At 42.7% G+C, this 16297-nt stretch overlaps 1 protein-coding gene across 13 annotated transcripts in view; it reads right to left on the bottom strand.

The window, feature by feature from the left end:
• Positions 1-16297, bottom strand: part of LOC106581569 (TPA-induced transmembrane protein) — a 108429-nt gene that overhangs the window by 18936 nt on the left and 73196 nt on the right. For 11 of the 13 annotated variants that reach the window (XR_006761070.1, XR_006761071.1, XM_045704138.1 and 8 more), the window contains 5 exons: positions 15102-15146; positions 14395-14472; positions 13467-13568; positions 3392-3485; positions 2596-2756 (listed from right to left, as the gene is read on the bottom strand). Coding sequence is in view for 11 of the 13 variants with exons in the window: in XM_045704138.1 (XP_045560094.1) it covers positions 2596-2756; positions 3392-3485; positions 13467-13568; positions 14395-14472; positions 15102-15146 (480 nt within the window). In the remaining 2 variants the exon portion in view is untranslated. The remainder of the gene's footprint in view (positions 1-2595; positions 2757-3391; positions 3486-13466; positions 13569-14394; positions 14473-15101; positions 15147-16297) is intronic. The other 2 variants (XM_045704136.1, XM_045704137.1) reach the window with 2 other exon arrangements.

Here is a 16297-nt window from a genome sequence, read left to right as displayed (position 1 = left end):
TATGGACTTGGTCTTTTACCAAATAGGGTGATCTTCTGTATACATTCGAAAGGCACAGACAGGGACTGATGCACACAACTCGCAGTTTGACTACGCACCATGGCCGTTAGAATAGAATGATATTGCTTCGGGGATATCAAATAACGTCGCTCAAACAGAAGGGGGAACTGAAAAAAAAAAAAGTCACTGAACACAACGGAAACCATTTAGGAGGGGTTCTGAAAGACTCTCATGGGGGTGTCCTCTGAAAGTTGACTAGCATCATCAACTGGGACCTAAAAAGACGCCCACCATGAGAATCCACTACATCTGCCCAAGAAGAGGTAAACAAAAGAAAAAACCCACAACAAACGTAAAAACAGGAAGCAAACCAAAAAAGTGCAGGACAACAGGGATGATCAGATAAAGGATAGTTTTTCTACAAATCAAATAGAGAGCCAACTTAAGGTGTTAACCCTCCACATCTCTCAAGACAACTAGAGCACTGAACAAAGCCACTCTTAAATATCACCTGGGTAATCAGAGGTTTAGACCCCTTCCCACTAACGAGGTGACAACCAGCACAGGAGTTACATATAGTGACTAACGAGGTGACACCAATCGGTGTGCCCTACATGCAGAAGTCCAAACTCAATACATAAATGGAAGAATGTGTATGACGCCTGTTTGAATGAGTTTATTAGACCCCCAACACACCAGTGGAGGCTCCTCAGAGGAGTAAGGGGAGGACCATCCTCCTCAGTTAATTTCATTTTTAGATAAGACTATACTAAATATATTCACGTCACCAAATAATTTAATTAAAACACACTGTTTTTGCAAAGGTCTACAGTAGCCTCAACAGCTACTGTAGGGTAGCATGTAGGGTAGCGACATGGTGAAGCCGGAGGACAGCTTGATTCCGTCCTCCTCTGGGTACATGGGCTTCAATACAAAACATAGGAGGATCATGGTTCTCACTCCCTTCCATAGACTTACACAGTAATTCCTACAACTTCCAGAGGACATTGTCCAACCCTATCAGGGCTCTTGCAGCATGAACTGACATGTTGTCCACCCAATCAAATGATCAGAGAATGAATCTAGTACTAAAAGCACAAGCTACAGCTAGCTAGCACTGCAGTACATAAAATGTATTGAGTAGTTGATTCAAAGAGAGAGAAAGACAATAGTTGAACAGTTTTGAACAAATTAATTTCTTCCAAAATTAAGGAGAAGCAAGAGAGAGTTAGCTATATTTCATTGTACTTTTTTTCACTTACATAGTTAGCATGAAATGTAGCTAGCTAGTTTAGCCTACTCAAACAATCGGCTCAAACAGAGACAGAGAAGTACGCTATGTTAGCTAGCTGGCTATGGCTATCCAACACTGGAACTCTTCCATGTCAATGTCTGGCTCTCCTGGTTTTATTTTCATTTTTTTAATTTAACCTTTATTTAACTAGGCAAGTCAGTTAAGAACAAATTCTTATTTATAATGATGGCCTACCCCGGGCCAAACCCTAACCCGTTCAACGCTGGGCCAATTGTGCGCCGCCTTATGGGACTCCCAATCACAGCCGGTTGTGATACAGCCTGGGAATCGAACCAGGGTCTGTAGTGACACCTCTAGCACTGAGATGCAGTGCCTTAGACCGCTGCACCACTCGGGAGCCTTATACATTTTTTACCGCCGGGGACCGCCGGTGTAACTGCTTAACTGCTTGCTGCTGACTGTACACTGTACTGCATGATTGTAGTGGGATTACTAACGCGTTAATTCTAGTAGCTATGTTGACCATGACGTGACAACAATGTAGGCTGTGTGTAACGGTTAGCGGTTATGATACGAAGGTTTTGCTTCCTGGTCACAGACAGCTAATGTGTTGTGCACTGAATTCCACAAGTGAAGGGAAAAAGTGAGAGGAGGAGGAGAGAGAGCGAAGTGAGATAGATGCGAGAAGGAATGATATATACAACGAGCTGTTTTGTATATGTGGCTGCTATGAAAGTGAACTGCGTTTGCATTTGATCAGGGGTGATTGCGCCGATTCTATGGGGGGGGGTATTCTATAAAACGAAAGCAAACGGGGACACTTAGTTGAATGTATTCAGCTGAAATGTGTCTTTCACATACCTCATTTCGAGACTTGTGTGGTTCCTCATTCTGAAAAGAATCTGTGGCGTAACCTCTTTCAGGTCCTACTTTAAGTAATATGGTTATTATGTGCTAAGAGAGCAAGGATTTCCTTGCTACTAAATCCAATTCTAAAGCATAGCTTCACCAGGTCATCAAACTCAGGCATTTCAACAGCAACAGGGAGCCAGGGAGATACGTCGAAATAGGCTATGAATGTGACTTTATTTAAAACATTTTGACACTATATTCTCAAAATATATATTTTTAAATCCAAGTACCACCACGTTATCCTTTTTTTTCTCTTCACTTGTCCCTAATCCTCTTCCGTAGAAATTCACAGCCAGATGATATGTTGTAGTAACTCACTTGTTATTAAACAAGCATGCTTAAAACATGCATTCCTGATGAGTCGAAGGTCATAAATAGATTTACAGTGAGATTTCGAAACATTCCTTAAAGTCATAAATGCGAGGTACCTTCTCTCGTAGTTGGCTGGACAGGGCCTTACTCTGATTGGACGCTGGGGATAGCAGCTCTGGTATGAATATCTGATTGGTCAGTTTGAAGCTTCCGTTGAAACATCGCGGCAGCACAAACAAGGTTGGATTGTACTTCTCATCGGCGTCATCATGAATCACTGTTCAACCAGAGAGAAGGAGAGCCAGACGGTGTCAGAACCAGACAGATAACACATGATCTACAACTCTAATGTTATTTTTAGTCACATGCATTATATATGAAGCTAGTCTAAGGCACATGTCCATCCTGTGATCTAATCTATGTTATTCTCTCCTATTCTGTTTTTGTCTATTCCATTCTGCTCTATTCCATTCTATTGTTGTCGCAACTTCCACCGAAGCCGGTTCCTCATTCGGCGTCACCGGTCTTCTAGCTATCGTCGATCCACTTTTTATTTTCCATTTGTTTTGTCTTGTTTTCCTACACACCTGGTTTCTCATTTCCCTCATTAAGTGTTGTGTATTTAACCCTCTGTTCCCCCCATGTCCTTGTGTGGAATTGTTTGTTTGTAAGTGCTTGTAGTCTATGTTTACTGGTGCGCGTCGGGTTTCGTACCCATGTAGGTTATTTTTATATTGCCGTTGGTTTTGATATTAAACTGCTCCGGCTATTTACCTAGTTCTGCTCTCCTGCGTCTGACTTCACCGCCACCAGTGTTCTGCAACCCCCTTTACAATTGTGGTAAAGACACGGATGAACTATGGTAAGGACACCGGAGCATTAACAATAGAAGTGGAAACAGAAACGCTGTACCTAAACACAGAGCGAAGGAGACTCCAATCACCAGCAGGATGAGGAAGATGAGGAAGATGAGGATCATCCACCGTCTTCTGTGCGTGATGCAGGTCTACAAACAACACAATACACTTTACACTACAACACAGCGCACCATTTTACATTTTGGTCATTTAGCGGACCTTCTTATCCAGAACAATTTACAGTCTACAAACAGCACAACACGACTCAATTTACAGACAAACGGATAGCAACACACAACAGTCTACAAACAGCACAACACAATTATGTCCATAGGAATGCAATTCAGTTCAACTGATTGCAATTGAGAGTACAGGATTTACAGGCCTACTGTAAATTGATTTGAATGAACGAGTGGTTTGTTTGTCGTAACCCCATGATGAATTTGCATGAAAAGTCTGAAGTCAAATACCAAAACTGCTATCATAGAGCCAGACCCTTCTCATAGAGCCAGACCCTTCTCATAGAGCCAGACCCTTCTCACAGAGCCAGACCCTTCTCATAGAGCCAGACCCTTCTCACAGAGCCAGACCCTTCTCACAGAGCCAGACCCCAGACCCTTCTCATAGAGCCAGACCCCAGACCCTTCTCATAGAGCCAGACCCTTCTCATAGAGCCAGACCCTTCTCACAGAGCCAGACCCTTCTCATAGAGCCAGACCCTTCTCACAGAGCCAGACCCTTCTCATAGAGCCAGACCCTTCTCATAGAGCCAGACCCTTCTCACAGAGCCAGACCCTTCTCACAGAGCCAGACCCTTCTCATAGAGCCAGACCCTTCTCACAGAGCCAGACCCTTCTCACAGAGCCAGACCCTTCTCATAGAGCCAGACCCTTCTCATAGAGCCAGACCCCAGACCCTTCTCATAGAGCCAGACCCTTCTCACAGAGCCAGACCCTTCTCACAGAGCCAGACCCTTCTCATAGAGCCAGACCCTTCTCACAGAGCCAGACCCTTCTCATAGAGCCAGACCCTTCTCATAGAGCCAGACCCTTCTCATAGAGCCAGACCCTTCTCACAGAGCCCGACCCTTCTCACAGAGCCAGACCCTTCTCATAGAGCCAGACCCTTCTCATAGAGCCAGACCCTTCTCATAGAGCCAGACCCTTCTCATAGAGTCAGACCCTTCTCACAGAGCCAGACCCTTCTCATAGAGCCAGACCCTTCTCACAGAGCCAGACCCTTCTCATAGAGCCCGACCCTTCTCATAGAGCCCGACCCTTCTCATAGAGCCAGACCCTTCTCACAGAGCCAGACCCTTCTCATAGAGCCAGACCCTTCTCACAGAGCCAGACCCTTCTCATAGAGCCCGACCCTTCTCATAGAGCCCGACCCTTCTCATAGAGCCAGACCCTTCTCATAGAGCCAGACCCTTCTCACAGAGCCAGACCCTTCTCATAGAGCCAGACCCTTCTCACAGAGCCAGACCCTTCTCACAGAGCCAGACCCTTCTCATAGAGCCAGACCCTTCTCATAGAGCCAGACCCTTCTCACAGAGCCAGACCCTTCTCACAGAGCCAGACCCCAGACCCTTCTCATAGAGCCAGACCCTTCTGCAGGCGTTGTGAGATCTGGTAACGGTGCTACCCATCTATTACCTGACACCTAACTCACTTGTTACCTAACTGTTACCTGATACCTAACTCACCTGTTACCTGTTACCTAACTATTACCTGATACCTAACTCACCTGTTACCTAACTGTTACCTGTTACCCATCTATTACCTGATACCTAACTCACCTGATACCCAACTATTACCTGATACCTAACTCACCTGTTACCTAACTATTACCTGATACCTAACTCACCTGTTACCTAACTGTTATCTGTTACCTGCAACCTAACTGTTACCTAACTATTACCTGTTACCTGTTACCTAACTATTACCTGATATCTAACTCACCTGTTACCCAACTATTACCTGATACCTAACTCACCTGTTACCTAACTGTTACCTAACTGTTACCTGTTACCCACCTGTTACCTAACTGTTACCTGTTACCTAACTGTTACCTGTTACCTGTTACCTAACTATTACCTGATACCTAACTCACCTGTTACCCAAGTATTACCTGATACCTAACTCATCTGATACCTAACTATTACCTGTTACCTGCTACCTAACTGTTACCTGTTACACAACTGTTACCTAACTGTTACCTGCTACCTAACTGTTACCTGTTACACAACTGTTACCTAACTGTTACCTGCTACCTAACTGTTACCTGTTACACAACTGTTACCTAACTGTTACCTGTTACACAACTGTTACCTGCTACCTAACTGTTACCTGTTACACAACTGTTACCTAACTGTTACATGTTACATAACTGTTACATGTTACCTCACTGCTATCTAACTGCTACCTGATACCCAACTGTTACCTATAACTGTTACTTGTTACCTAGTTGTTACCTGTTACCTGCTACCTAACTGTTACATGTTACTTACCTGTTACCTAGTTGTTACCTGCTACCTGCTACCTAACTGTTACCTGTTACCTGACTGCTACCTACAGTGCGGGGAAAAAGTATTTGATCCCCTGCTGATTTTGTACGTTTGACTACTGACAAAGAAATGATCAGTCAATAATTTTAATGGTAGGAGTATTTGAACAGTGAGAGACAGAATAACAACAAAAAAATCCAGAAAAACATATGTCAAAAATGTTATAAATTGGTTTGCATTTTAATGAGGCAAATAAGTATTTGACCCCCTCTCAATCAGAAAGATTTCTGGCTCCCAGGTGTCTTTTATACAGGCAACGAGCTGAGATTAGGAGCACACTCTTAAAGGGAGTGCTCCTAATCTCAGTTTGTTACCTGTATAAAAGACACCTGTCCACAGAAGCAATCAATCAATCAGATTCCAAACTCTCCACCATGGCCAAGACCAAAGAGCTCTCCAAGGATGTCAGGGACAAGATTGTAGACCTACACAAGGCTGGAATGGGCTACAAGACCATCGCCAAGCAGCTTGGTGAGAAGGTGACAACACAAAAGAACTGTCAATCTCCCTCGGCCTGGGGTTCCATGCAAGATCTCACCTCGTGGAGTTGCAATGATCGTGAGAACGGTGAGGAATCAGCCCAGAACTACACGGGAGGATCTTGCCAATGATCTCAAGGCAGCTGGGACCATAGTCACCAAGAAAACAATTGGTAACACGCTACGCCGTGAAGGACTGAAATCCTGCAGCGCCCGCAAGGTCCCCCTGCTCAAGAAAGCACATATACATGCCCGTCTGAAGTTTGCCAATGAGCATTTGAATGATTCAGAGGACAACTGGGTGAAAGTGTTGGGGTCAGATGAGACCAAAATGGAGCTCTTTGGCATCAACTCAACTCGCCGTGTTTGGAGGAGGAGGAATGCTGCCTATGATCCCAAGAACACCATCCCCACTGTCAAACATGGAGGTGAAAACATTATGCTTTGGGGGTGTTTTTCTGCTAAGGGGACAGGACAACTTCACTGCATCAAAGGGACGATGGACGGGGGGCCATGTACCGTCAAATCTTGGGTGAGAACCTCCTTCCCTCAGCCAGGGCATTGAAAATGGGTCGTGGATGGGTATTCCAGCATGACAATGACCCAAAACACACAGCCAAGACAACAAAGGAGTGGCTCAAGAAGAAGCACATTAAGGTCCTGGAGTGGCCTAACCAGTCTCCAGACCTTAATCCCATAGAAAATCTGTGGAGGGAGCTGAAGGTTCGCCAAACATCAGCCTCGAATCCTTAATGACTTGGAGAAGATCTGCAAAGAGGAGTGGGACAAAATCCCTCCTGAGATGTGTGCAAACCTGGTGGCAAACTACAAGAAACATCTGACCTCTGTGATTGCCAACAAGGGTTTTGCCACCAAGTACTAAGTCATGTTTTGCAGAGGGGTCAAATACTTATTTCCCTCATTAAAATGCAAACCAATTTATAACATTTTTGACATGCGTTTTTCTGGATTGTTTTGTTGTTATTCTGTCTCTCACTGTTTAAATAAACCTACCATTAAAATTATAGACTGATCATTTCTTTGTCAGTGGGCAAACGTACAAAATCAGCAGGGGATCAAATACTTTTTCCCCTCACTGTAACTGTTATCTGCTATCTAAATGTTACCTGTTACCTAACTGTTACCTGTTAGCTGCTACCTAACTGTTACCTGCTACCTAACTGTTACCTGCTACCTAACTGTTACCTGCTACCTAACTGTTACCTGCTACCTAACTGTTACCTGCTACCTAACTGTTACCTGGTACCTAACTGTTACCTGCTACCTAACTGTTACCTGGTACCTAACTGTTACCTGTTAGCTGCTACCTAACTGTTACCTGGTACCTAACTGTTAGCTGCTACCTGTTACTTGATATGCAACTTTTACCTAAATGTTACCTGTTAGCTAAATGTTACCTGCTACCTAAATGTTAGCTGCTACCTAACTGTTACCTGGTACCTAACTGTTAGCTGCTACCTAACTCTTAGCTAACTGTTAGCTGCTACCTGTTACTTGATATGCAACTTTTACCTAAATGTTACCTGTTAGCTAAATGTTACCTGCTACCTAAATGTTAGCTGCTACCTGTTACTTGATATGCAACTTTTACCTAAATGTTACCTGTTAGCTAAATGTTACCTGCTACCTAACTGTTAGCTGCTACCTGTTACTTGATATGCAACTTTTACCTAAATGTTACCTGTTAGCTAAATGTTACCTGCTACCTAAATGTTAGCTGCTACCTAACTGTTATCTGGTACCTAACTGTTAGCTGCTACCTAACTCTTAGCTAACTGTTAGCTGCTACCTGTTACTTGATATGCAACTTTTACCTAAATGTTACCTGTTAGCTAAATGTTACCTGCTACCTAAATGTTAGCTGCTACCTGTTACTTGATATGCAACTTTTACCTAAATGTTACCTGTTAGCTAAATGTTACCTGCTACCTAACTGTTACCTGGTACCTAACTGTTACCTGGTACCTAACTGTTACCTGTTAGCTGCTACCTAACTGTTACCTGCTACCTAACTGTTATCTGGTACCTAACTGTTAGCTGCTACCTAACTCTTAGCTAACTGTTAGCTGCTACCTGTTACTTGATATGCAACTTTTACCTAAATGTTACCTGTTAGCTAAATGTTACCTGCTACCTAAATGTTAGCTGCTACCTGTTACTTGATATGCAACTTTTACCTAAATGTTACCTGTTAGCTAAATGTTACCTGCTACCTAACTGTTACCTGGTACCTAACTGTTACCTGGTACCTAACTGTTACCTGTTAGCTGCTACCTAACTGTTACCTGCTACCTAACTGTTAGCTGCTACCTAACTCTTACCTAACTGTTAGCTGCTACCTGTTACTTGATATGCAACTTTTACCTAAATGTTACATGCAACTGTTACCTACCTGCTACCTAAATGTAACCTGTTAAAATACAACGCTTGTCTTTTATAATTTGGTCAGATATACTTGGATGTGTAGTGTCAGCGTTTGTTGCTGGCATGTCACGCCTAAGTTTGCTAATCTTGCCAATGAAAAAGTCATTAAAGTAGTTGGTAATATCAGTGGGTTTTGTGATGAATGAGCATCTGATTCAATGAATGATGGAGCTGAGTTTGCCCTTTTTCTGAACATTTTATTGAAGATGCTCCAAAGCTTTTTACTATAAACCTTTATATAATTTATCTTTGTTTCATAGTGTAGTTTCTTCATCTTTTTATTCAGTTTAGTCACATGATTTCTCTATTTGCAGTACGTTTGCCAATCGGTTGTTCAGCCAGACCTATTTGCCATTCCCTTTGCCTCATCCCTCTACAACCATATAATGTTTCAATTCCTCATCAATCCACGGAGATATAACAGTTTTTACAGTCATTTTCTTAATGGGTGGATGTTTATTAGCAACTGGAATAAGCAATTTCATAAATGTCTCAAGTGCAGCGTCTGGTTGCTCCTCATTACTCACCACAGACCAGTAAATATTCTTTACATCATCAACATATGAATCACTACAAAATGTATTGTATGACCTCTTATACACTATATTAGGCCCAGCCTTTGGAACTTTGGTTTTCCTAGATATGGCTACTATATTGTGATCACTACATCCGATGAATCTGGATACTGTTTTAGAGCACATTTCTGCAGCATTAGTAAAGATGTGATCGATACATGTTGATGATTTCATTCCTGTGCTGTTTGTAACAACCCTGGTAGGTTGACTGATAATCTGAACCAGGTTACAGGCACTGGTTACTGTTTAAAGCTTTTTCTTGAGTGGGCAGCTCGATGAAAGCCAGTCAATATTTAAATCACCCAGAAAATATACCTCTCTGTTGATATCACATACATTATCAAGCATTTCACACATGTTATCCAGATACTGACTGTTAGCACTTGGTGGTCTATAGCAGCTTCCCACCAGAATGGGCTTCAGGTGAGGCAGATGAACCTGTAGCCATATTACTTCAACAGTATTTAACATGAGATCCTCTCTAATCTTTACAGGAATGTGGTTCTGAATATAAAACAGCAACACCTCCACCATTGGCATTTCTGTATTTTCTGTAAATGTTATAACCTTGTATTGTACCACTGTATCATCACAGGTATTATCTAAGTGAGTTTCAGAGATAGTCAGAATATGAATGTCATCTGTTTCAAGTAAATTATTGATTTCATTAACCTATTTTATTATTTTTTACCAGGTAAGTTGACTGAGAACACGTTCTCATTTACAGCAACGACCTAGGGAATTGTTACAGGAGGGGGATGAATGAGACAATTGTAAACTGGGGATGATTAGGTGACCATATGAGGGCCAGATTGGGAATTTAGCCAGAACACCAGGGTTAACACCCCTACTCTTACAATAAGTGCAATGGGATCTTTAGTGACCACAGAGAGTCAGGACACCCGTTTAACATCCCATCCGAAAGACAGCACCCTACACAGGGCAATGTCCCCAATCACTGCCCTGGGGAATTGGGATATTTTTTTAGACCAGAGGAAAGAGTGCCTCCTACTGGCCCTCCAACACCACTTCCAGCAGCATCTGGTCTCCCATCCAGGGACTGACCAGGACCAACCATGCTTAGCTTCAGAAGCAAGCCAGCAGTGGGATGCAGGGTGGTATGCTGCTGGCACGCTACATAACCTAAGCTACATATGTTAACGTGAGCTATTTTGAGCACTTTACTTCTGGGATGCTTACTTTCTTTTATTGCTTTACTGGGAAGCTTAACAGCAGTAATTGTGCTCATTTTCTTTATGTTAGTGCAGGGTGAGCTGCTCACAGTGGACTTCCTCCTAGAGCACACCGGCTTAGTGGTAACAGCATAAATCTGGTTCGTAGACACATGATTACTATGTACACTACCGTTCAAAGGTTTGGGGTGCTGGCCTTCTAGGCAGAGTTGCAAAGAAAAAGCCATATCTCAGAGTGGCCAATAAAAAGAAAAGATTAAGATGGGCAAAAGAACACAGACACTGGACAGAGGAACTCTGCCTAGAAGGCCAGCATCCCGGAGTCGCCTCTTCACTGTTGACGTTGAGACTGGTGTTTTGCGGGTACTATTTAATGAAGCTGACAGTTGAGGATATGTGAGGCATCTGTTTCTCAAACTAGACACTCTAATGTACTTGTCCTCTTGCTCACTTGTGCACCGGGGCCTCCCACTCCTCTTTCTATTCTGGTTAGAGCCAGTTTGCACTGTTCTGTGAAGGGAGTAGTACACAGCTTTGTACAAGATTTTCAGTTTCTTGGCAATTTCTCACATGGAATAGCCTTCATTTCTCAGAACAAGAATAGACTGACGAATATCAGAAGAAAGGTCTTTGTTTCTGGCCATTTTGAGCCTGTAATCGAACCCACAAATGCTGATGCTCCAGATACTCAACTAGTCTAAAGAAGGCCAGTTGTATTGCTTCTTTAATCAGAACAACAGTTTTCAGCTGTGCTAACATAATTGCAAAAGGGTTTTCTAATGATCAATTAGCCTTTTAAAATGATGAACTTGGATTAGCTAACACAACGTGCCATTGGAACACAGGAGTGATGGTTGCTGATAATGGGCCTCTGTACATCTATGTAGATATTCCATTAAAAATCAGTCATTTCCAGTTACAATAGTCATTTACAACATTAACAATGTCTACACTGTATTTCTGATCAATTTGATGTTATTTTAATGGACAAAATATTAGCTTTTCTTTGAAAAACAAGGACATTTCTAAGTGAGCCCAAACTTTTGAACGGTAGTGTACAATAGCTGTAGGATCAGTAGAGGCATTCAGGGCAGTTAATAGGGACATAAATTAGGTTACTTATATTGTGTCTACCAAAGTCCCTGGTGTAATGCACATTTGCTGAAGCATTATGACAACTCAGCGACACAATGGTAGGGATTAACTGAGCTGTGTTTGGGTCATTGATAAGTCATTGTCTCAACGCAGCCTTATACTGCTGTGAAAGGATCCAGGAACCCACAGGATTTGGGTGGATTCCATCCTCCCTATAAAACCTGTCTTGTTTACAAAAGGTGTCGAAATTGTCAAGAAACGTTACACCCATTGAGCTGCTATAATCACGTAGCCAGTTGTGAAGAGAAAAAATCCTGCTAAAGCGTTCAATGCCTCGATTCAGAGATGCCACAGGGCCAGATATGATGGGTCTTTTGTTAGTGTCTAGCAGAGAGTCAATCAGCTACCTAACTGTTACCTGATAGCTACCTGTTAGGTAACTGTTGTTTAACTTTACCTGTTACCTGGTATCTAACTGTTACCTGGTATCTAACTGTTACCTGGTACCTAACTGTTACCTGGTACCTAACTGTTACCTGGTACCTAACTGTTACCTGGTATCTAACTGTTACCTGGTACCTAACTGTTACCTGGTATCTAACTGTTACCTGTTACATAACTGTTACCTGCTACTTAACTGTTACATGTTACCTAACTGTTCGCTGCTACCTAACTGTTACCTGACTTTTACCTGTTACATAACTGTAACCTGCTACGTAACTGTTACATGTTAACTAACTGTTACATCTTACATTTTACCTAACTGTTATCTTCTACTTGACTGTTACCTGTTAGCTAACTGTTATCTAACTGTCACCTGTTACCTAACTGTTACCTGATACCTGACTGCTACCTGCTACCTAACTGTTACCTGATCGCTAACTGTTACCTATTAGTTAACTGATGCCTAACTGTTACCTGGTACCTAAATGTTACCTGCTACTTAACTGTTACCTGGTACCTAAATGTTACCTGGTACCTAACTGTTACCTGGATCCTAACTGTTACCTGCTACCTAACTGTTACCTGGTACCTGTTACCTAACTGTTACCTGTTACCTAACTGTTACCTGTTACCTAACTGTTACCTGTTACCTAACTGTTACCTGGTACCTGTTACCTAACTGTTACCTGTTACCTAACTGTTACCTGTTACCTAACTGTTACCTGTTACCTGTTACCTAACTGTTACCTGTTACCTGTTACCTAAATGTTACCTGGTACCTGTTACCTAACTGTTACCTGCTACCTAACTGTTACCGGCTACCTAACTACTATCTCACTGTTACCTGGTACTTAACTGTTACCTGTTACCTAACTGTTACCTGGTACCTAACTGTTACCTGGTATCTAACTGTTACCTGCTACCTAACTGTTACCTGCTACCTAACTACTATCTCACTGTTACCGGTTGCCTAACTGTTACCTTCTACCTAACTGTGTTAAAGACAGGATAGAAGCCAACCACAGTCTGGTGAAGAACAGATACGACAACGCATGCTGAGGATTCTGCGACTAGAATTCTTTAGACAGACAGACGTGTACATGTATTTCACCACTTCCTTAGCGCTGCAAAGAAGTGCCTTGGTGATGTGAACATTTCTCAGAGTTACAACGTCTGCATGGTCACCCACCAACATAATCCATCAGATGTTAAAAATGTTGTGGATTTGAATTAAAGCACAATCTTACAATCAAAGACCCTGGATTCAATCATGACCAAGGGGTTTGTGAGAGAGACATGAAAAGCTGTGACACTTTGTAATAAATACAAGTACCATTTCTTTGTTGGCGATGCTGTTCTGTACGATGAGAGAGATCGACTCTTGACTGACCTCTTCTCCATCAACCCGATGCTGCACGCCGTTATCGACAGGAACCTGAGAACACACAGGGCAGTTTCCTACCAACACTAAACAACGACGTGGAGACAGGGTTATTGTCTTACCCTGAATGATATATCATGATATTAAGATGTCGTAGCAAGCCAAGCCAGCCTAACGCTGAATGGGAAACGTGACCTACAAAATCTCTCACCTTCATCGGAGTGGTGGAACCAGTTGAGCCTGTTCTCTGTCTTGTCTGTCTGTCTGTCTGTCTGTCTGTCACTGCTACTGTCACTGTACTGTCACTGCTACTGTCACTGTACTGTCACTGCTACTATCACTGCTACTGTCACTGCTACTGTCACTGCTACTGTCACTGCTACTGTCACTGACACTGCTACTGTCACTGCTACTATCACAGCTACTGTCACTGCTACTATCACTGTCCTGTCACTGTACTGTCACTGCTACTGTCACTGCTACTGTCACTGCTACTGTCACTGCTACTGTCACTGCTACTGACACTGTCCTGTCACTGCTACTGTCACTGCTACTGTCACTGCTACTGTCACTGCTACTATCACTGGTACTGTCACTGCTACTGTCACTGCTACTGTCACTGCTACTATCACTGCTACTGTCACTGCTACTATCACTGCTACTGTCACTGCTACTGTCACTGTACTGTCACTGCTACTGTCACTGTACTGTCACTGCTACAATGACACTTATGACAGTGAGGATGTGGCTGTGGTTACAATTAGACAGTAGTCCTTCCAACAGTAGGCTAGACATATTTTCCCCTGTGCTGTATATAAAAAGGCCACTGTGTTGTTGAGGGAGAAAGTAATTCAGCCACCAAATGGCAGTGATGACCCACCTGTTCAGGAGAAAGCAAGGGGTTTCCTTCCTCTGCTGCATCATTGGTGGTCAGCCTGGGTCTATTACCTGAAGTCATCTGCAATATGGAATGTGGAATTATACAAACATTCTAATGGACATTCTAATGGACATTCTAATGGACATTCTAATGGACATTCTAATGAACATTCTAATGGACATTCTAATGAACATTCTAATGGACATTCTAATGGACATTCTAATGAACATTCTAATGGACATTCTAATGGACATTCTAATGGACATTCTAATGGACATTCTAATGAACATTCTAATGGACATTCTAATGGACATTCTAATGAACATTCTAATGAACATTCTAATGAACATTCCAATGGACATTCTAATGAACATTCAAATTAACATTCTAATGAACATTCTAATGGACATTCTAATGAACATTCTAATGGACATTCTAATGAACATTCTAATGGACATTCTAATGAACATTCCAATGGACATTCTAATGAACATTCTAATTAACATTCTAATGAACATTCTAATGGACATTCTAATGAACATTCTAATGAACATTCTAATGGACATTCTAATGGACATTCTAATGAACATTCTAATGAACATTCTAATGGACATTCTAATGAACATTCTAATGGACATTCTAATGGACATTCTAATTAACATTCTAATGAACATTCTAATGGACATTCTAATGGACTCTTGACTGACCTCTTCTCCATCAACCCGATGCTGCACGCCGTTATCGACAGGAACCTGAGAACACACAGGGCAGTTTCCTACCAACACTAAACAACGACGTGGAGACAGGGTTATTGTCTTACCCTGAATGATATATCATGATATTAAGATGTCGTAGCAAGCCAAGCCAGCCTAACGCTGAATGGGAAACCTGACCTACAAAATCCCTCACCTTCATCGGAGTGGTGGAACCAGTTGAGCCTGTTCTCTGTCTTGTCTGTCTGTCTGTCACTGCTACTGTCACTGTACTGTCACTGCTACTGTCACTGTACTGTCACTGCTACTGTCACTGTACTGTCACTGCTACTGTCACTGCTACTATCACTGCTACTATCACTGCTACTGTCACTGCTACTATCACTGCTACTGTCACTGTACTGTCACTGCTACTATCACTGCTACTATCACTGTACTGTCACTGTCCTATCACTGCTACTGTCACTGCTACTATCACTGCTACTATCACTGTACTGTCACTGTCCTATCACTGCTACTGTCACTGCTACTATCACTGCTACTGTCACTGTACTGTCACTGCTACTATCACTGCTACTATCACTGCTACTATCACTGCTACTGTCACTGTACTGTCACTGCTACTGTCACTGCTACTATCACTGCTACTGTCACTGCTACTATCACTGCTACTGTCACTGTACTGTCACTGCTACTATCACTGCTACTATCACTGTACTGTCACTGCTACTGTCACTGCTACTGTCACTGCTACTGTCACTGACACTGCTACTGTCACTGCTACTATCACAGCTACTGTCACTGCTACTATCACTGTCCTGTCACTGTACTGTCACTGCTACTGTCACTGCTACTGTCACTGTACTGTCACTGCTACTGACACTGTCCTGTCACTGCTACTGTCACTGCTACTGTCACTGCTACTGTCACTGCTACTGTCACTGCTACTGTCACTGCTACTGTCACTGTACTGTCACTGCTACTGTCACTGTACTGTCACTGCTACTGTCACTGCTACTGTCACTGCTACTGTCACTGTACTCACTGCTACTGTCACTGCTACTGTCACTGCTACTGTCACTGCTACTGTCACTGCTACTGTCACTGTACTGTCACTGCTACTATCACTGCTACTGTCACTGCTACTGTCACTGCTACTGTCACTGCTACTGTCACTGCTACTATCACTG

Source organism: Salmo salar, chromosome ssa20, assembly GCF_905237065.1.
Source record: "Salmo salar chromosome ssa20, Ssal_v3.1, whole genome shotgun sequence".
In the NCBI taxonomy this organism is placed as follows: Eukaryota; Metazoa; Chordata; class Actinopteri; order Salmoniformes; family Salmonidae; genus Salmo; species Salmo salar.
The sequence above is the reverse complement of the archived record's forward strand: the minus strand, read 5'-3'. Positions and strand labels throughout refer to the sequence as shown.